General features: G+C 50.7%; 3 protein-coding genes and 1 non-coding gene across 4 annotated transcripts; 3 read left to right on the top strand and 1 right to left on the bottom strand.

The window, feature by feature from the left end:
* Nucleotides 1-3,732: 3,732 nt before the first annotated feature.
* On the top strand, nucleotides 3,733-5,702 carry LOC100381453 (Octicosapeptide/Phox/Bem1p family protein). Its single transcript, NM_001174291.1, has one exon. The coding sequence runs from the start codon at nucleotides 3,774-3,776 to the stop codon at nucleotides 5,388-5,390; it is 1,617 nt and encodes a 538-aa protein (NP_001167762.1). The 5' UTR covers nucleotides 3,733-3,773; the 3' UTR covers nucleotides 5,391-5,702.
* A 4,030-nt stretch (nucleotides 5,703-9,732) lies between these two features.
* LOC103654125 (cinnamoyl-CoA reductase 1) lies at nucleotides 9,733-11,496 on the top strand. The gene is made up of 5 exons (XM_008680955.4): nucleotides 9,733-10,001; nucleotides 10,095-10,249; nucleotides 10,364-10,546; nucleotides 10,655-11,007; nucleotides 11,086-11,496. The coding sequence occupies exons 1-5, from the start codon at nucleotides 9,869-9,871 to the stop codon at nucleotides 11,258-11,260; spliced, it is 999 nt and encodes a 332-aa protein (XP_008679177.1). The 5' UTR covers nucleotides 9,733-9,868; the 3' UTR covers nucleotides 11,261-11,496.
* A 3,330-nt stretch (nucleotides 11,497-14,826) lies between these two features.
* Nucleotides 14,827-16,396, top strand: LOC100272742 (uncharacterized). Its single transcript, NM_001147195.1, has 3 exons — nucleotides 14,827-15,166; nucleotides 15,263-15,378; nucleotides 15,660-16,396. Exons 1-3 carry the CDS (start codon nucleotides 14,888-14,890, stop codon nucleotides 16,204-16,206), a joined length of 942 nt encoding a protein of 313 aa, NP_001140667.1. The 5' UTR covers nucleotides 14,827-14,887; the 3' UTR covers nucleotides 16,207-16,396.
* Nucleotides 16,397-17,259: 863 nt separating this feature from the next.
* On the bottom strand, nucleotides 17,260-17,346 carry TRNAM-CAU (transfer RNA methionine (anticodon CAU)). Its single transcript is given in 2 exon segments — nucleotides 17,260-17,295; nucleotides 17,309-17,346. It is a non-coding gene; the product is annotated as a tRNA-Met (tRNA).
* Nucleotides 17,347-19,936: the final 2,590 nt, after the last annotated feature.

Genomic DNA, 19,936 nt, shown 5'->3' with positions numbered 1-19,936 from the left:
CTCTTGCGTCTCAGATTGGAATACAAGGACAGAAACTTAACACTTCTACTGCACCTAGCTTCAGCACTGAAAATTCTGGGCAGAAACTTAACACTTCTGGCAACTAATAACACAGAACAGTATCGCTTCCGGGCAGAAAATTCTGGGCAGAAACTTAACACTTCTGGCAACTAATAACTTCTGCATATGGCAACTAATAATCCTGGGGCAGTATCGCTTCTGGGCAGCTCCCTTCTGGGTAGTTTTTTCTGGGCATATTTTTGGACAGTACACAAGACAGAAACAACACAGAAACTGGTAAAATTCCAATACAGAAAAACGGATACAGAACAGTTTTTTGGGCAGTTTTTGATTGGCAGTTTCTGGCTAGGTTCTGGACAGTACACAACACAGAAAAACGGATACAAAACAGTTTCTGGACAGTACACACAACAACTGGTAAAATTCCAGGTTACATAGTGAACACAGAAACTAATACAGTTATTACTGGTTCTTCTGAGCACCAATCTTCAGTCTTTTCTTTGGGGTGATTTTCTTCACTAGCCATTTCCTTGTCGGTGCTGGAGAAGCTGGTGGAGTCAGCTGGGCTGTTGCATCGGCCACCTGTGAATTCATATTTGCACCGACTGGCTCTGGCTCGTACATTACAATATCCAACTGTTGTGTTTCTTGAACCTCAGCTTGTTCTGCCTGTTGAGGAACAGTCTGTGAAGGAGTACGTAGCTCTTTAGGAATCCAATTTTTCGTGGTGTTCTTCCGTGGTTTCCTTATCCTACACAAAAAAGCATCAAACATTTAGTTCATGATTACTCAGATCAATTAAACATATACAAATAAGTAAAAAAACTAGCCTTTTTTTTGTGCCATTCAAAGGGCACTTGTAGCTAGATTGGCGATGTCCCAATCCACCACAATTTGGACAAGTGTATTGCCTTTTTAGACGCTTTTTCGTTTTTTCATTGTCGTTGCTAGTAGTCTTTCTACCACTACCACCCTCGAGGCAGCTTTTAATTCTATTTTTCCTTTGCCTACCAATACCTCTTCTAGCAATCGGTGCAACCACTCCGCTGGCGTAATCAACAGTTGGCCAAAACGAACGGTCACCTATTGGTTCGATCCTTCTTGCATATGCTTTCCTGAATCTATCAATCGAGTAATAATCGTCAACAAAATTTTCCATGCCTACATCTCTGCAATCTTGGGCTATTATTAGGGCTAGACCATGCTGACACGGTTTCCCAGTGTGCTGCCATTCCTCACAAGAGCACTGTTTCAAGTCTGCATTGACCACATGTTTCGTCATACAATTTGTGCTGTCTCGTACTTCTGCCATGAAGGTGTCACATTTTACAATGGACAAGTGACCCAAACCTCTAGTCCTAGCCTTTAGCAACGCTAAGACAGATGGCAAAATTCTTCCTTGAAGCTTCTGACCAATCTTTCGCCTACGATGAAACAGCTCCATCGTCATCTCTCTAATTTTCTCAGCCAAATCACAAACAGGAAGGTCCTTGTGGTCTTTAACCCAGTTATTAAAAACCTCAGCCATGTTATTTGTGATGTAATCACATTTGATATCTTTGTTGAAACCACTCCTATACCAAAGGAATTTGTGATGCTGGTCTAAGTATTCAGCAATCTTATGAACATTTCTGACCTGGGATACATGGTGTTCAAATACATCCCTCCTATATGCCCTAGCTGCTGGATACATGTGCTCTGAACCAGCATGGTGTTTGACATAGTTTCCCATTAAGTGTCTGAAGCATTCTCTTCTCTCAGCATGCGGGAAAACATCATTTACAGCATGCATTAGGCCTTTTTGTGCATCTGAGCATATAGCAAGTACTGTGATATCACCCACGACCTTTTTCAACTGTTCCATGAACCAAATCCAGTTGTCAACCGTCTCAGATTGGAAAAAGCAAAAAGATACAGGGTACATCCAATTGTGGCCATCTACACCAGTAGCTGAAGCTAGGTGCCCGTTCCATCTACCGTTCAATGCTGTCGAGTCTACACTAAGGTAAGGTCTGCACCCATCTCGGAACCCTGATATGCATGGACCCAAGGCACAAAAAAATCGACTAAAATAGTACTTCCCATCTTCCAAAATAACATCAATCTCAACCACACTGTCGGGCATCTTCTCAAGTACAGCCTCCCTCCAAGAGAACAAGAGCTGGAAGCTTTCCTCCCAAGATCCATACAACTCTTTCAAGGCCTTCTCTTTCCCCTTCCAAACTGTGTCATACCCAATAGTCACGTTATGAGTTCCCTGTAGTGTTTGTTGTAACTCTTTTGCACCCATATGTGGTTTCTTCATGAGCAGTGGTTTAGCGTGGAATGCAACCCAACCACTAGTTGGAGTAGTAGTCTTCCTCCTTCCACTAGATGTGCAAGTGTGCACATCGTTTAGTACAGCTACCACAATAGTAGGCAATCCTTTCTTCTCTTCGCGTGCATAGATCCTCCACGGGCAATCACCACCCTTACAATATCCAACATATCTGGTTGTCGAAGTGACATCAATTCCAAGCTCGAATTCATGTTTTATTGCATACTGACGCATAGCAATCCTAAATTCTTTCATGTTAGGAAACAAACAACCTGGCTGCATAGAAGGATTAATCCTATTGTACACCACCCTCTTCTCATCTGGAATGTAGTCTTCACATTCCTCATCACCATGGTGTTCTTCGTTGTCAATATCCACTCTTTCTTGCGAATGAGAAGTTGTACCACTGCTATAAAATGTATCACGATTTCTATTTTTTTCAGCCTCATCATCTGAATTCAGTCCAAGATTACAATATACCTCATTTTCGCATGGAACTTGTACTCTTCCTTCTTCATCCAACTCATCAGAAACTATAATCGAATCCCAGTCCAGTTGTATTGTTCCATCAATCCTCTGCACTTCCTATATTACAGACAATGGAGAAGCATCCAATAATCAACGACAATATTTTCACAATTAATGACACAGTTCTGTAAATTTATCTCACCTCACTGGCACCTATTTCCCCCCCCTGTCACTGGTCCAGCAGGAGATCTCGGTCCAGCAGTTGAACTCGGTGCCGCCAATGGCAACAATGGCGCAGTTGATTGCACAGGGCGTAGATCCGGGGAGTTGCTGTCTGGCGAAATGCCGAAGGGGTCGAACTCCATGGTTCCGAACTCACACAAACCCTAAGCAAAAGGAATCGAGGAGAACTCAGCTAAAAGGGAGTTGAGAGGAGCGGTTTCGAATGGAAGAAGACGAGAACTCACCTCGCCGCAAGAGGAGGACAGTAGAAGACGACGGCTCTCTACACGCAGAGGAGACGCAAGAGCTGTCCGCGGCGCGGCGCAAGAGCTGACCGCGGCGGAAAGACTGTCCGCGACGGAGAGAAGAAGACGCCGTCTGAGCTGGGCGACGGTAATGGCGCAAGGTAAGTAATCGCTGTTTGCTCAGCTCCAATTCACTGTCTCGTATCCATTTTAGTGATTGCCTGCTGCCTGCGTCTCCAAAACAGCGAAGCCCTCGGCAACGCCTCCAATTCTTCGAAACCGTTTCTATGATGTTTTATAATGGCAATTGTCTCTCCGCCCGCCGGAACCACCACCGTTCCAGAATCCCAGCGACGGCCGCTGGCTAATCTTTTCCCATCCCCGAACCAAACCCACCTACCGTTATTAAGCCGCCCCCTTCTCCTCCCACTCCCGCGCCTCCCTCCTTTCACACCCATCTCGATCCTCCCAACCCAAACCCTAGCGGACGCACCGCTGCCATGGCCGAATCCGGCGAGTCGTCCCCGAACTCAGCCGCGGCCACGGACGACACGCACCACGAGATGCCGGAGGCCGGAGCGGCTGCGGCGGCGGTGCATGCGCAGCCGCGCCCGCCGCCGCCGCCATCCAAGGTGCGGCTGATGGTCAGCTACGGGGGCCGCATCCAGCCGCGGCCGAACGACAACCAGCTCGCGTACGTCAACGGCGAGACCAAGATCCTGTCGCTCGAGAGGCCGCTCTGCTTCCCGGACTTCGCCGCGCGCCTCGCCGCGCTTGTGGGGAACGCCGCGGACGTCCGCGTCAAGTACCAGCTGCCCGGGGAGGACCTGGACGCGCTCGTCTCCGTCACCAACGACGAGGATCTGGAGCACCTCGTCCACGAGTACGACCGCCTCCACGTCCATCGCCACGCCACGGCCTCCTCCGCCGGCTCCAGCCGCGGCGGATCCGCGCCCAGGCTCAGGGTCTTCCTCTTCCCCGTCCAGTCGCCCCCGCCTCCGCCGCAGCCGGCCGGGATCCTCGAGCCTAAGGTTGAGCAGCGCCAATGGTTCGTCGATGCGCTCAACACCGTCCTGCTGCCCTCGTCCAAGCAGGACCCGCCGCCCGTGCCCCCGCAGCAGCAGAAGCAGGAGCAGGAGTCGGTCTTCGCGCAGCAGTCGCCACCGCCGCAGGCCAAGCACGAGGCGGTGTTCGTCCAGCAGTCCCCGCCTCAGCCGCAGACGGTGGTGCAGATGCAGATGCCGCCGCCGCAGCACGTGGTGCTCGCGGCGGCGAGCCCCGACTACCTGTTCGGCCTCGACAATGGCTTCGTCCATCCCCCCGCGGTGAAGGTCAAGGACCCGGCGGGCGATCCTCCTGCGGTCAGGGAGAGCGTGCCCGTGGAGTTACCAGCCAAAAACGAGGACCGCCATCCCATTCCCAACCCCGCGGGCGACAACGTGGCTGTCTCCCCTGCGGAGTACCAGCGCCAGATCCCGGGGCTCGAGAAGCTGCAGGTCGCCGACAACGCCGCCCACCAACCACCTCCTCCTGCGCCAGCGCCTGCGCCGGCACCTTCCCTCGCCCCGACTCCCGTCCCCGCCGCGCTCCCGAGAAACGGCAGCGACGACTCCCTGACCCGTGGCTACCCTCTCGCGACCCCCACCCCGAACTCCAGCGCGGAGTACTACCTTCCAAAGTTCCCGGAGAAGCCCCCCGTGCCGCCGCCGCCGCAGTCATCCGCTCCGCCCCCACCGACCTATCTGCAGGTGCAGGGCAGGTACACATCCGTGGCCCCTGGCTCCGGCGCAGACCGTGGCCCCGTGTTCTTCATCCCGGCGCCCCACGGCTACTTCGCCGCCACGGCCTCGCCAGGTGCGACCTCCTACCCCGCCGTGTACGCCGTCGCGCCACCCAGTACCGCCGCCAACGGCTCCGCCGCGTCGCCCGCGGCGTCGAATGCCACGGCCTACTCCCCCGCCCCCACGCAGGTCGCGTACGACAGCAACGGCCGCGCCATCTACTACACCAGCATGCTCCCCCAGTACCCGTCGGCTGTCAATGGCATGTCCTCGGCGGGCGCCGTTCTCGGGACAGAGCCCGTGAATCCGGTGGCCGTGAAGCCGACCGTGTCGTGACCACCCCAGCTTACACCTCGCCTCATCACAAACACCAATGGATCAAAATTTTCTTTCATCCTCACCAGTGGTCAATGGACTGTCTAGAGTTGTTTTTTTGTGCCTGTTGGTGTTCTGGGTTCATGATATGATGACGATGCAAGTATGAGTAGTTGTTTGTTGTGCTTAGCTGTACATACAGAGCCTGTGGCTGTGGACATAATGTATAAGTATTATATTGTATTGGCCTGCCTGTTGTAGAGTTGAGTGGAGTTGGGAGTTGTTTAACAATCTTGTGCTACAATCTTGTGCTAGTAAAATTTGTTAATTCTTTGGGTTGCTGTATCTCGATTAACTATAGAAATTCAATTTGGCATGTGATATCTCGGTGCTCAATGCTCTTGCACTCCACTCTTTGATGAGCGTGTTACGTTATTTCTCTGCCCCCTTGTAGGCAAAACTACTGCTAGTAGTGTGGTTCTGCGCTGATCACGGGACATCAGCGTGGTGCATTTATGCATCTACTGGTACGTATGTGGGTGGGGTGTTGAACAGATGAGTCAGGTTGTGGCGATGCGGTTCTTGTCCGTGATGTCTGTTTAAATGTTGTTTGGCGATGGTGTGTGTGATGAAGCCGCTGTGTCAGGTTGTCAGCGATGTGTACTGCTGCCGTCAATCGTTCTTGAACTGCATTTTGATATCAGCGATGTGTATTCTGCTGCCGGCAATCGTTCTTGAAGTGCATTTCGATGCGGTTTTTTTAATCTGGAAATCGATTACATTTCCATGCGTGATGTGATGTGTGACACCGACACGGCGACACACCCCTGCTACTGTCACTTTACTCTTGTGTGAGCACTGGGAGGCTGGGAGCCATGGTCGTTGAAAACGAAGGCCATCTCCAGTCCCTCTTCTGCCCCATGTAACGACAGCTGAGCTGACCACCGACAGGTGCGTCTTGTTCCCGCCCGCGCCCAATTGTCACCTCCACCGCGTTCCCGCCGCGCTTGCTTGCTTTGTGCTTTGGCCTTTGGCTGGCACAGAAAGAACTGTGCGTGCTACCCTCCCTAAAAGACGACATGGAGTCTGCGTGCAATGCCTGTGCATCGCAAAGAGGATCTTTCATCCATTGGATGCCCATCGACTCGTCCGTACCCAAGCCCCGCAACCCCTTTTGGTCTCAGCCGCATGGCGCTTTTGACCAAAGCCAAAGCCCTGACGATGTGTTTGGTCGCCCCTATCCCAGACCCCAGTCGCCCTTTTTCCCGCGGATGATTGACCAAAAGACCTGTTGGTGACGCCATGGGATCCCTGGCCCGGGCCGTGACCTCTAGCACGACTGCACGAGCACAGGTTCGCTTCACCGTCTGTTGCCACTGCAGCAGTGCAGCTGCCGACCTGGTAGAGTAGTGGCTGCCGGTGCCCGCTGTATCTACCTGCACCTGCATGCGCGCCCGGCAAGGAAGGCAGCAGCAGCCACATGGAAGTGGGCATGGGCCGCATGGCTCCCCATTCCCCGCCCGTCCGTCACGCTGATCACTTGTTCAGCCTGCACGTGCTGGCGTAGTTTGCAGGCCCAGTTAGTGCCAGGCCAGTTAGATCCGCCTAGGCGGGCCCGTGAAGAAACTGGGCCGGAAAGTGACCGTCGGCAGGTCGCACGCACCCAACTTTACCCCGCCTGCAAGCCGATGCCGACGCCGCCAGCAGCGGCAGCGCCCACAAGAATGGAATCGGGCGCGGGCCCGTTGCGCAGCCCACTGGTGGTCGGGGGCTCATCTGCACCCACGGCAGAGTACAACAGGAAGGGAGAGAGAAGGAAAGCACGAGTTGCCTTGCCGTGCTTCTCGCTGCCAGACCGCCCCGATGTGCGGCTCTCTCCTCTCCCTCTCTCTGGCGGTGGCGCCCACCGGTCGCGGTCGCGGTCGCTGTCGCCGAAGCCACGAGAAGGCCGAAGAAGACGTCCACGAGTCTCTCTCTTATTCTAAAACTTGGAGCCTCGAATTCTGTCAACTTGAACCCGTTGATAATACTGCGCTTCTTCCACCCAGGGAAGAAAACCAGCACCTGATCTGTACTGCACGTTCTTGGTCAGCCCTGGCGACTCATGCCGACCCTGGGGAATCTAGCTCCACTTGCACTTTTGCATGGCTGCAGGGTCGGGGACGTAATTTCAGCTGCAAATTATTTCAAAAAAACACATATTAAACAATATATCTAAGTAAACATTAATATAATGATATATATATATATATATATATATATATATATATATATATATATATAATGTGACTACCTAGCATTCGACGGGACTAAAATGAAAGAGGTTGGTTCCACACTTCTATCAATCGAATGTTTCAATAAAAATTACGTATATTAAATATGATTTAATTATTAAATTAATTATAAAGCTAAAAATAAAAGATAAGCCAAATTATTAAATATAATGAATCCTATATTCCATACTTATAATTCATATTTAAACATTTTTTTATAACACGAACCAAATTTTGGCTAGGGAAACTAAACACCCTTTAGTCCTCTAGATAAAACAGGGGCTTGGTCTTCCTTAAGCTCTGACCATCTGAATTCTAAAGGACCCATCGAGCCTCAACTCGTAGGTCTCTCAACACCTCGTTATGGACATATAGCATCAACATCAAGATCCTCTGTTGTAATATCGATAGACGTAGCCGCACTGACCAGCTAGCGCGTGGGTCCGACCATGACTTGGCCTGCGTCTAGTCCTGTCTAGACGTTACGGCAGAGGAGCCGCTCGTCTCGCATCTAATGCCCGGTGCTCCAATGTCCGGGCCCCCGATTCCCTACCCCTCGTTCTAAAATGTGGAGCCTCGAATTCTGTCTAATGCATTGCACCTATTGATACTACGAGAAGTAAATGCGCACTTGCTCACGTTCGTGACCATATCACTTTCGCACACATACCGGCTGATTGGTTAGGTGAGCGAGCAGCGTCTAGCTCGAGCGAGCGTGGCCCGACAGGAAAATGTCTTTCCTGGCGTATCCACGCATGCATCTAGGAGATGTTTTTATCCTAGGTTGCATCTATGGGTATCCTAGGTTGCATCTATGGGTGCAGACTTGGTCTCGCTTTATGCAGTTAATCAAACAAGGGCGGTCAACGCACGTGCTCAGTGTGGAGGGTACCAATGAGGCCGATAAATTCTTCTCTACTCTTCTCTGCTCTGTTGTGCTTGTGCACCTGGCCCGATTCCCTACCCCTCGTTCTAAAATGTGGAGCCTCGAATTCTGTCAACTACACTGCACTTGTTGATACTGCGATTCCATCACAGGGAAGTAGATACACACTTTGCTCACGTTCGTGGACATGTCACTTTCGGACACATGCCGGCTGATTGGTTAGGCGAGTGAACGACGCCGGCGAGAGTGGCCCGACGGGAAAGGGTATTTACTAGAGATGTCCAAACGGGCCGCCCGGCCCGCCAGGCACGATTAGAAAACCGGACCGGGCCGAGGAAGCACGCGGGCTCAATTTCTTGTCCGAGCCCGGCCCGCAACGGGCCTAAACGGGCCGGGCCGACCCGTTTAGCACGAAAAAGCGGGCCGAAAAACGGGCTATGCGGGCCAAAAAACACGTTTTAGTGTAAAAAAGCGGGCTTAACGGGCTTAGAGCTAAACGGGCCGTGCCGGGCTAGCCCACCGTGCCTAATTTCTTGTCCGAGCCCGGCCCGCTTATTCGTGCCGGGCCGTGCCGGGCTCGGACCGGGCCCAAACAGCGGGCTTCGTGCCGGGCTCGCGGGCCTCGTGCTTATTGGACTTCTATAGTATTTACTGATGTATCCACGCATGCAACTAGGAGATATGTTTTTGTCCTAGGTTGCATTTGTGGGTGCAAAGTCAATCTCACTTTACGCAGTTCACCAAATAAGGGATGTAGCTTGGTTAACGCACGCACTCACTCTGGACAAACGTGCGCCGGATACCAATGAGGCGGATAAAACTCTGGTCTGCTCTGTTGTGCTTGTGCACCTGGCACGGCGGCTGGGTCAGGTTTTGGAGCCACCGTACGACGGTGCCAAATTGGCTTTGCTGGTTGTTGATTCCCAGCAGTCTCGAGCAGGCAGGGAATCCCCCTCCGCATCTGCCTCGCTCACCACGCGCCTCCCACGCCCCTGAATTCTCCGAAACCGAAACCCCACCTCGTGTCCTCCTCCTGCTGCTGCTGGTTGGCCTCTACTCTGCCCGCCCCACCCACTGCGCCCCGCCGCTGAATAAACAAGAGAGAAACAGACAGGAAAGCGGTCGCAGCTGCGCCTCCCCCAACCACGACCTCTCTCTGGCTCAGCTCACAGTATAAATACCATATACTGGCAGCCAGGGTCACGGTCACCACACAACACAACACACCATCTGTCGACTGGTAGCAGAGAGAAGAGATAGACCGAGAGAGGGAGGGAGAGAGAGAACCTGACACTGAGACTGAAGCATCGGCGCTAGCTAGCTTGGGCAGCAACATCACGATGTCGTCCAACTGCGGCGAGGATGAGAAGGAGCTGGTGTGCGTGACCGGCGCCGGCGGCTTCATCGGCTCGTGGGTGGTGAATGAGCTGCTCCAGCGGGGTTACCGCGTCAGGGGAACCGCGAGGGACCCTGGTGAGTGACGTCAATTCCATCTCCGACTTCACAGACCTCTAATTCGCCTGTAACGTACTGACTCACTCACACCCCTGCTTCGCGCGCCTGCAGCGGACAGCAAGAACGCGCACCTGCTGGCTCTGGAGGGAGCCAAGGAGCGCCTCACCCTGTGCCGCGCCGACGTCCTCGACCGCGCCTCCCTGCGCGCCGCCTTCGCCGGCTGCCACGGCGTCTTCCACGTCGCCTCCCCGGTGTCCAACGACCCGGTCAGTCTCAGTCGTCGTTTTACTTGCCCTCTCCCTCTCTCTCTCCTTCAATTTTTCTTTCAGACTCAGTGCTCACGCCTCACCACGCCGCTTGCGTCCGCGCCCGGCCCGCAGGAGCTTGTCCCGGTGGCGGTGGAGGGCACCAGGAACGTCATCAACGCCGCGGCGGACGAGGGCGCGCGCCGTGTCGTCTTCACCTCCTCCTATGGCGCCGTGCACATGGACCCCAGCCGGAGCCCCGACGCCGTCCTCGACGAGACCTGCTGGAGCGACTACGACTTCTGCAAGCGAACCGACGTACGTGCCGTGCCATTATATTCTTCTCCCCATTCGCGCGTACGTTGTTTGCTTATCAAGTCCCGCCTGATGACTCGATACATATATATATGCACCGTGTGCGCGCAGAACCTGTACTGCTGCGCCAAGATGATGGCGGAGGTGACGGCGGCGGCGGAGGCGGACGCGCGGGGCCTGCAGCTGGCCGTGGTGCTGCCCTGCATGACCACGGGCCCCATGCTGCAGCAGACGCTCAACTTCAGCACCAACCACGTCGCGCGCTACCTCATGGGCACCAAGCGCTCCATCCCCAACGCCGTCGCCGCCTACGTCGACGTCCGCGACGTCGCGCGCGCGCACGTGCTCGCCTACGAGCGCCCCGGAGCCAGGGGCCGGTACCTCTGCATCGGCACCGTGCTGCACCGCGCCGACCTCGTCGACATGCTCAGAGACCTCTTTCCGCAGTACCCCGTCACGGCCAAGTAAGCACCAGAAAGAGCGAGCCCCTCCTCCTCGGTCCTCGTCTTTAATTAATTCCATGCATGCATGTGATGGTGCAGGTGCGAGGAGGACGGCAAGCCAATGGCGAAGCCGTTCAAGTTCTCCAACCAGAGGCTCAGGGACCTGGGGCTGGAGTTCACTCCGCTGAGGAAGAGCCTGTACGAGACCGTGCTGTGCCTGCAGCAGAAGGGCCACCTGCCTGTCATCCAACCGCAGCAGCGCGCGTACCTGTGATGTGAAACAACCGACATATATAAACATGCATGCAATGAGGCAAACGACACACACGTCAGTGGAAGAACGAGAAGATGACATAAGGAATCTGAGAACTTTTTATTAAGTGTATATTCATGTTACTTTTCAGTATCTACGGGTGTATTACGTTTTACGTTCTTAAAACAAAAGCTTTTGCTGTTGTACAATTATTATATAGACAAGTTACTTATGAATAGTAAGTTTTATTTAGACAACTATTAAAACAAAAACCTAGAGGGTTCACATTAAGAAAGACCGTCGAAGATACTCTGACAAAAACAGCCGACCTCTCAAATGGTACAAAAAAAGCTAAGTTGCAGTAGCCCAAAAAATACCTAAAGAAAACTTGGGGCCTGAAGAAAGGCCAGCCCATCTACAATCCGGCCCACCCATCCAGAGTGGAGACTAGCCGAGCCACGGCGACCCCGACCGCGCGAACGAGCGAGCAGACCAACCTATACCTCCGATTACGAACTCCGCTGCCCCGCCGCCGAAGATCTCCCGCGCCCGTCCCTCCTCCAAGCGGTCCTCCTGGCCGACATCTTCACGCTCATATATTCCGCCCCATCACCCTCGAGCGCCCCAAGGTACTCAACGTACTAGCATAAATTACTGACTTAGGCCTTGTTTAGGAGCTTCACGAAGTTTAGTGAAGTTGATGAAACACGTCATTAGAAGCTTCAGAAAATTGTAAAGCTGAAGCTTCAAAATTTTGTAAGTCATTTAGATAAGTCGTTTCCTTTTTTTTTAGCCTGTAGTAGGCTACAACAAAGTGCAGGTGATCAATGAGGGTTTTAGGGAACAGCTTTGTAATTAGAATTGTCTTCAGATAAAAAAGAAAAGAAAGCAAAACATCCCCTGTTGGATCTTACGATATGTTGATCTCCAGTTCTGCATCATTTTTTTTTGGTGGACATGGTTTTGTCTTTTGTGCTACCGAATTATGATATGTTGCATGATGACCCTTGGAAAGGCCTCCCCCTGCAATTGTCAACTTTCATGGGCCTGTTAAAAAGAAACTATTGCTGTCTAATTTGATCTATGACTTATTGGAGTATATTTCTCCTTTGATTCTTGCCATGGCTAAATAAACCATTTCTTGGGTATTGCTATAGACGGAGATAATTTTGTAGGGTGTTTGGTTTGAGAAAAAGCTAATCCATCATTCTCACTCGTTACTGTTTTGTTTGGTTTGTGGAATGTAACGAGTTGATCCATCTGTCCTCATTCTTTATTGTTAGTTAGTACTTACACGAGAAATGAGGTTATCTCAACAAATTTAAGAGATAAACTCATGATGCATCACTTTATCTTAGATAGAGTTATTCTTCAAACCAAATAGCCCCTTAAAGTTCGAGGAAATGTGTAAGAGACCGCAAAAGAGTTTTCTCCGGTGTTTCCAAAGGTAACACTTAGGGTCTCTTTGGGAGCGCTCTCGGACGCTCGGGCTCTGGCTCTGTTTGCTGCTCCGGCTCTGACCACAGAGTCACTTTTGCTCGGCTCCTGTGAGAGAGCCATCATCTGTGAGAGCGTTATTCACGGAACCAGACGGAGCCGGAGCCGGTCGATTGAGCACGTGTATTGTCGGATGCCTGTCGGCTGGGAGCCGGAGCGCCGGAGAGCTCTCCCAAAGAGACCCTTATTTCACAGGAGATGGGTTCCATTTTTGTACACCACGAACAAGAAATCGCTTTGTCTAGACTGCTGAACATATACTGTACTTGATCCTTTGTGCCTCCTTTTTCTTGTTCTGGTATTGAACGCAGATCTTGCCATATGTCTATGATACGGAGGTAGTAAGTGAAGATGCAAATTTGAGATGGGCGGAAGAGAAAAAACATGCTGATGAGTCCGATAAGGTCTTCGTTAAACAGCCGGAGGCTTTTATTCAGGTATATGTCGTGCACTAAAGCTAGTTTTTTTTTTTGCCCTGTTTCTTGCCAATGATTTCAGAAAACCAGTTGAAGCTAACAACACATCCACTTTATAGTTCCTTCGATTTTTTTCTTCTCTTCCTGCACAATTTCAGTCCTGGGAAGAGTTTGCTTATAGCCATAGAATTGTTGCACCTGACCATGTGTATGCTACCGATTTAAATGTTGCGAACTCGTGGTTATGGAATCTTCTGACTTGGTGACATTAGTATTTTCTCTGCTGAACCAGTCTCGTCCATGGGGCAGCCATTTGCGTGTGACCGGTTCAGTTTTAGCTCACTTGTGTTCATGGCACCCATCTGACTCAGGTTTTAGTGGGCATTACATACATATTATTTTTTCTGCTGTGCTTGTGTCTTCCATGTGGGTACGCTTTACTGAAATCCAAACATGATGATACCTTGTCATGATTGCCTCAATGCAATTGAATTTCTGCAACTTGTCTCCCTACGCAGTGGCTTAAGGAAGCTGAAGAGGATGATGACGATGGAGAGGAATAGCCCTGGAGATGGCACTTGAATTCTTTCATGCATTGTGAGCGCAGAATCCTGTTTGAGTGGTCTCCCGGTGAGTTTGCGACGAGCAAGTTTTGTAGCCTTCAGTAACTGTATGTATTTCAACACAATACAGTTTTGTTCCTAACCTCAAGTGGTGGAGAGTAGCAAGGAGCAATTCAGTAACCAAAATGATCCCAGCGTATATGACATGCTATACAACTACTGTACTGTCTTTGCTTGGTTGACGCTTGGGCGAAGTTTTCGCCACATTTGTTTAACTGTCCATCATCTGTTTCTTAGCACCCAGCCATGCACTCGCACAGATCTTTAATAAAAGCTCGTTTAGATATGGCCCCTGTCTTTTATCTTCTTTCTGGTGAGAAATGTAGTGGGGAAGAAAGCAATGGAAGGCTTCTTCCCCGAAAGGCCCCAGTGGATCATGTGGGTTGCGTAGATCCGGCACTAATCTTACCTCAAAAGGGGGCACAGTTCGCTTAAAGTACGTTCTTTTGGCCCCCAAAAACCTTTGGTTTGTTGTTTTTTTTAATTTTATTTTGCCATAGATCCCAGATTAGCCTTGTCTGCTTTGTGAAACGGCCCAACAATGGGCAGCGAAACCAGAAAGGCCATGGGGAGAGTAAAAGAGGAAAAGGCTGGCAGCGGAAGGTTGCACTTGCACTGCTGGACTAAGCAATCTCGCTGTTGTGTTGCCTTCGCCCATCTTCTGCAGCATGTGCCGTTTCAGTTTCTAATTTGTTGTTTATTTGATTCTGCATGTTGTTTTACTTTGACCATGAGAAAGCAGTCTCTTTTTCTAGTCTGGTTATAAGAGCATCTCTATTAGTTCTCTAAAGCAACCCATGGAAGGTCCGTCTCTGGCCTACGGATGGAACAGGGTGTGGGGCAGACGAGATCTCGGTTTAAATCCGAGTCAGCACTGCGATCGGATTGGACCCAGCGAAGCGAAGCAACGCTCTCCCAACTGATACACCCGCGGACCCGCCCCGCCCACCTTCTGGCTTCTGCTCGTCTCGTGAGCCTTAGCGCTTAAGCTTGCCGTCTTCCGCCCCTTATAAGAAGCCCGCCGCCCGCCCGCCGCCGTCACTCTCGGCCTCGGCAGCAAACTAACAAGGCACATCGTACGCTCGAGGAGAGGAGCTGCGTTCGTGGTGTGCATGGCGGAATCGGCGATCTACCGGCTGCCGGAGGAGTGCGTGGCATACGCCATCTCGCTGACGACGCCCGGCGACGCGTGCCACTCGTCCGCGGTGTCGCCGGCCTTCAGGGCCGCCGCGGACTCCGACGCCGTCTGGGCGCGGTTCCTGCCGCCGGACCACGCCGACATCCTGGCGCGCGCCGACGACCCGGGCGCCGTCACCGCCGGCTGCGCGTCCAAGAAGGAGCTCTTCTCGCGCCTCTGCGACAGCCCCGTCCTCCTCGACGGCGCCACCATGGTACGCTAGCCCACCACTGCATGTGATCTGCATTGTTACCAGCTGGCAGCTGCTACTGCTGCTAACTGCGTGCGTGTCGTATGCATGCGGAAGCAGAGCTTTGGGCTGGAGAGGCGGAGCGGCGCCAAGTGCTTCATGTTGTCGGCGAGGGCGCTCAGCAGGAAAAACGACCCTTCGCGCTGGACGTGGGCCGCTAGCCCGCCAGGATCCAGGTGGCCCATTGTTTTTTTTTTGTATTACTACACACACGTGTGTCACCATGCATGCCTCTACATCTGTTCATGCATGCATGCGCGCACGTATTCCAAAGGTCCTTCGTGACAAAGCACGTCTCTTACGCATGCAACTTGCAACCTCACGAAAGCCTACCTCAGCGCGCGCGGAAACGACACACCCTTTCCATGACCATGAGTCCATGACCATAACTGCACTGCATGCATGGTTGCACATCCTTCTGCCATCAAAGAAACCATGTGACCGATCGACCCATCAGGTTCCCGGAGGTGGTGAAGCTGCAGGACGTGTGCTGGCTGGAGATCAGCGGGAAGCTCAGTCTGTCGCTGCTGTCTCCGGGGACGACCTACGCGGCGCACCTCGTCTTCGCCATAGCCGACGACTCGTACGGCCTCGAGTGCCACGTCGGGATGCCGGCGCTTAAGGCCACGGTCACCGTCACCGTCTCCGGCAAGACAACGATGGCGGAGCACGACATCTGCCTGCACCACATGCAGGGCGAGGCGGAGGCCGCGGCGCACCGGCGGACGCAGCAGTACGTGCGCCTCCGCAGGGGCTACGGCGGCGGAGGGAAGGCGACGGTGCTGACGACGACGAGGGAGGCCGACCCCGACATCAGGTGCCCCCGGCGGAGGGGCGACGGGTGGGCCGAGGTCGAGGTGGGCGAGTTCGCCGTGGCGGGCGACGAGGGCGACGCCGCGGACGTGGAGGTGACGGTGCAGGAGGATAGCCTGCGCTGGAAGAGGGGCCTCGTGGTGCTGGGCGTCGACATCCGGCCCAAGCAGCACACGCCAACGCCATGCTAGCTAGCTAGCGCAATGGCCGGTGCCCGCTGCCCGGTGGATTTTATTTTTTATACAAAAATCTAGGGAGAAATTAACAAGCTAAGTGCTGATCAAATTAGATCCAGTCAGGAACAGGTAGGCGATGTGCCCACTGCTCAATAAGGCCAAGCTTTAAAACCTGTATCTTTTATGGACAGACTAGTGCACTTTTAAAACGGCCGTCCATTTCTTAGCGCTTTAGCTTCTCTGAATATGCGCATGGTGTATTATTTATTATTGTGTCAGTTGCTTGCATGCAGGCTACGTACGTAGCCCATAAAACCGTGATGAAATTATAGGTGTGTTTTTTTAAATTTTGTCCTCTAAAAGTCAAAAGGAAAATTAAATAGCTGGATCTAGGAAACATTTTTTTTTCTAAAAGCTACTGGCACTTCAAAATTGGAAGCATCTCCATACATGCTTTTAACGGCTTTCGAATAGAACTATGAAAATATATATGGAAGAACTATGAAAATATATATGGAAGAATTTTTAACGGCTTTTAGTGTTGAACAGTTTTAGGATTTTTACAGCTCACTAAGTCACTATGGCTTTTTTTCATAGCTTCCGGCAGCCTTTTCATAATCACATCCTAACTGATCAAATATTGCATATACTTATATCAGCATGCACATTTGATCGACCTAAAAAATAAATCAATTTCTAGCAAATTATCTTAAAAAGGAACAACAATTTTGACACTTAGTGCTAGTTCCCTATTTTTACGGGTTTTTTATTTTTTAATGGATGAGAAAATGGAATTGTCAAACTAACACTTATTTTTTCGAAGTGTAAACTAGGTGTAGCTGATTCTTTGCGAGTTTGCGCGCTGCTTGTGGTTGGGTATTGAATGTTTTGATCTCCGTATCATCAGAATTTGTACTTGGCCAGCATGTAAAAGTGGCGACATTTCCTTTTCATCGCCATTTATGTAATAAGTTGGAAAGATGACGTAGAAATATAATAACTGATATAGAATCTAAAAAAATCATACCACCACCATTTAATCAAACAAGAAAAGAAAAAAAAAGAGATTGGGGTGAGAGAGGCTCGAACTCTCGACCTCAGGATCACTCAAATCAGCTATGAGACCTACGCGCTAGCCAACTGCGCCACCACCCCAATGTTGCTACTCTTTCATTTCGTTTGTTAAGAACGCACAACATTGCAAAACAAAAACGTCGCGGATTTTGGTTTGTCTACAGCAAAATGAGGCGCTGCTTGTGGCTGGGTATCGAAGTTTCTTGTAACTTTTGCAGCGTCGTGTTTATTTTCTGGCCGTGTTACCCCCTCTTCCGAACCAGATTAATTTTTTGTTGCCCTAAACCAGACAATTTAAAAACTAATCAATTTAATAAGGAAAAAAGTACCAGCAATAGTACTACGTTTTAGTTTATTGAGTGTGATGACACAACTATGAAATTTTTTGCATGAGTCTAATCCAACATATATTTCGAGACACAATACTTCGATTATAGTACAGGAGTGGAGGAAAATGGACAAGATTGTAGGTGTCACTTCTTGTGCACTAGAGAAAAAATTTGGTTAGGATCAAAGTTTTTTAGACCCGAAAATGCTATGATATTGATGAAACTATGGTTTAAAATACAGACTTTTGCGCCACGTCGCCAAGATATCAAACCCACCATTTTCATCTCCCACAGTGGTTCCCTCTAAATTCTCCCTCTATACCTCACTACAACCATAAAAAGTACCATTTTTCATACCTATCTATCATCCATTATCAAAATTTTCTCAACTAACAATTACTGACCTACACAGAAAACATGACAGAACAGTGTTTAGGGATACAACAGTTCTATGGGGAGAGAGAGCTCTCCCGTTTAGGGGGCTCGAAAGGAGGTACCGTTGTGGGTTGTAGGGGCATAAGTAGCAGTCCCAAGACATAAAAATGGTTGTTTAGCCATGGAAATGTGTGCTATATATAGCTCACGGGAGGCCAAAACTACTTTCATGGGCCTCCAGGGACCAAAATGTGGGTGACGGAATGGAGACATAAAATGATTATTCGGCCATGAAACCATGTGCTATAGCTCTCGGGAGGCCAAAACACCAGTCTTAGGGATGAAATCATGGGTAGCAAATGAGAGACACGAAATCATAGTTCGACGACAAAAACATGTGTTATAAGTCACGGGGCGCAAAAACACCCTTACTAGCCTAAGGGACCAAAATGTAGGAGGCACACCGAAGACAAGAAGAATGTTATTCGGTCATGAATACACGTGTTATAGTTCACGGAAGCCAAAATAGCCTCACCGACCTAATGAGATGAAAACATGGGTGGCGGTACAGAGACATGAAAATGAAAATTCGGCCATAAAAACGTGTGTTAGAACTCACTGGTGGAAAACATGCCTTACTGGCCTCCAGGGACTGGAACATATGTGGAAGACTGGAGACATGAATTTGGTTATTTGGCCATAGAAACATGTGCTACAACTCACGGGAGGCTAAAAATTGCTTTATCGTGCTCTAGCGACCAAAATGTGGGTGGTAGAACGGAGGCATAAAAACGGTTGTTCGACAATGAAAACATGTGCTATAGATGACGGGAGGCCAAAAACATCCTTACCAGTCTTAGGGAACAAAACATGGGTTGCGTACGGGAGTCATAAATCATTATTTGACGACGAAAACATGTACTATAAGTCACGTGAGGCCAAAAACAAACTTACTGGCCCGAGGGACCAAAACGTAGTCGGTGATGAAGACATGTGCAATATGTAACAAGAGGCCAAAAATACCCTTACCATCCTTAGGGAATGAAAACATGGGTGTTAGGCTGGTCGGAGACATGAAAATGATTATTTGGGCACAATTTAAAATGCATGCTATATCTCACTGACAAAAAATGCCATTATCGGCCTTCAGCAAATAAATGTAGGTGGCAGACCGGGGACATAAAATTGGCTGTTTGGCCAAGGAAATTTGTGCTATAGCTCATGGGAGGCCAAAAACTGATTTATCGTGCTCCATAGACCAACATGTGGGTGGCGGGTGGAACACTGACATTAAATACTTCTTCAGCCATGAAAATGTGTGTTATAGCTCATGGGAGGCCAGAAACGTCCTTACCAGTCTTAGGGACCAAAAGATGAATGGTGGACGGGAGACATGAAATCATTTTTCGTTGACGAAATCATGTGTTATTAGTCACGGGAGGCAAAAAAACAACCTTACTGGCCTAAGGGACCAAACTGTAGGAGGCAGTCCAGAGACTTGAAGAACGTTGTTGGGTCATGAAGACGTGTGTTATAGGTCATGAGAGGCCAAAAATAGGCTCATCGGTCTTAGGGATGAAAACATGGGTGGTGGTCTAGAGACATGAAAATGACTATTCAGTCATAAAACATGGGAGATCTCCACCGTTGGTCTTCGCGCGGATCTTTTGACAAGGCATACCTTTGTCCCGTCCTGTCGGCACAAGTTGCCTACGGAGTAGAGTCGGTTATGCTGACGTGCGCAGAAGTTATGATGACAGACCCGAGATGTCGCCTCTAATCAGTGCTACAGAGGGTGCTTTGCCAAAGCCAGCGGTTGTTCGTGATGGGAGCCGCCGCCCAGGCGCGTGGTGCTGAAACACAACTGTGTGCCTCGGTACCACGTGACTCACTGTGTGGCCCATGCACGTGGTGTTGAGACACAACTATCGACCTCGGTAACACGTGGCTTAGTGTGCGGTCGTTCG

This window comes from Zea mays, chromosome 4 (genome assembly GCF_902167145.1).
Source record: "Zea mays cultivar B73 chromosome 4, Zm-B73-REFERENCE-NAM-5.0, whole genome shotgun sequence".
Lineage (NCBI taxonomy): Eukaryota > Viridiplantae > Streptophyta > Magnoliopsida > Poales > Poaceae > Zea > Zea mays.
This window is presented reverse-complemented; position numbering and strand designations above follow the sequence as displayed.

What these genes read in the sequence shown, in the direction of transcription:
- LOC100272742 (NM_001147195.1), top strand. Translation starts at nt 14,888, where the DNA reads ATGGCGGAATCGGCGATCTACCGGCTGCCGGAGGAGTGCGTGGCATAC. An exon ending in TCCTCGACGGCGCCACCATG is followed by an intron (nt 15,167 to 15,262) that starts GTACGCTAGCCC and finishes ATGCGGAAGCAG; the next exon opens with AGCTTTGGGCTGGAGAGGCG. An exon ending in GCTAGCCCGCCAGGATCCAG is followed by an intron (nt 15,379 to 15,659) that starts GTGGCCCATTGT and finishes TCGACCCATCAG; the next exon opens with GTTCCCGGAGGTGGTGAAGC.
- LOC100381453 (NM_001174291.1), top strand. Translation starts at nt 3,774, where the DNA reads ATGGCCGAATCCGGCGAGTCGTCCCCGAACTCAGCCGCGGCCACGGAC.
- LOC103654125 (XM_008680955.4), top strand. Translation starts at nt 9,869, where the DNA reads ATGTCGTCCAACTGCGGCGAGGATGAGAAGGAGCTGGTGTGCGTGACC. An exon ending in GGGAACCGCGAGGGACCCTG is followed by an intron (nt 10,002 to 10,094) that starts GTGAGTGACGTC and finishes GCGCGCCTGCAG; the next exon opens with CGGACAGCAAGAACGCGCAC. An exon ending in CAGTACCCCGTCACGGCCAA is followed by an intron (nt 11,008 to 11,085) that starts GTAAGCACCAGA and finishes GTGATGGTGCAG; the next exon opens with GTGCGAGGAGGACGGCAAGC.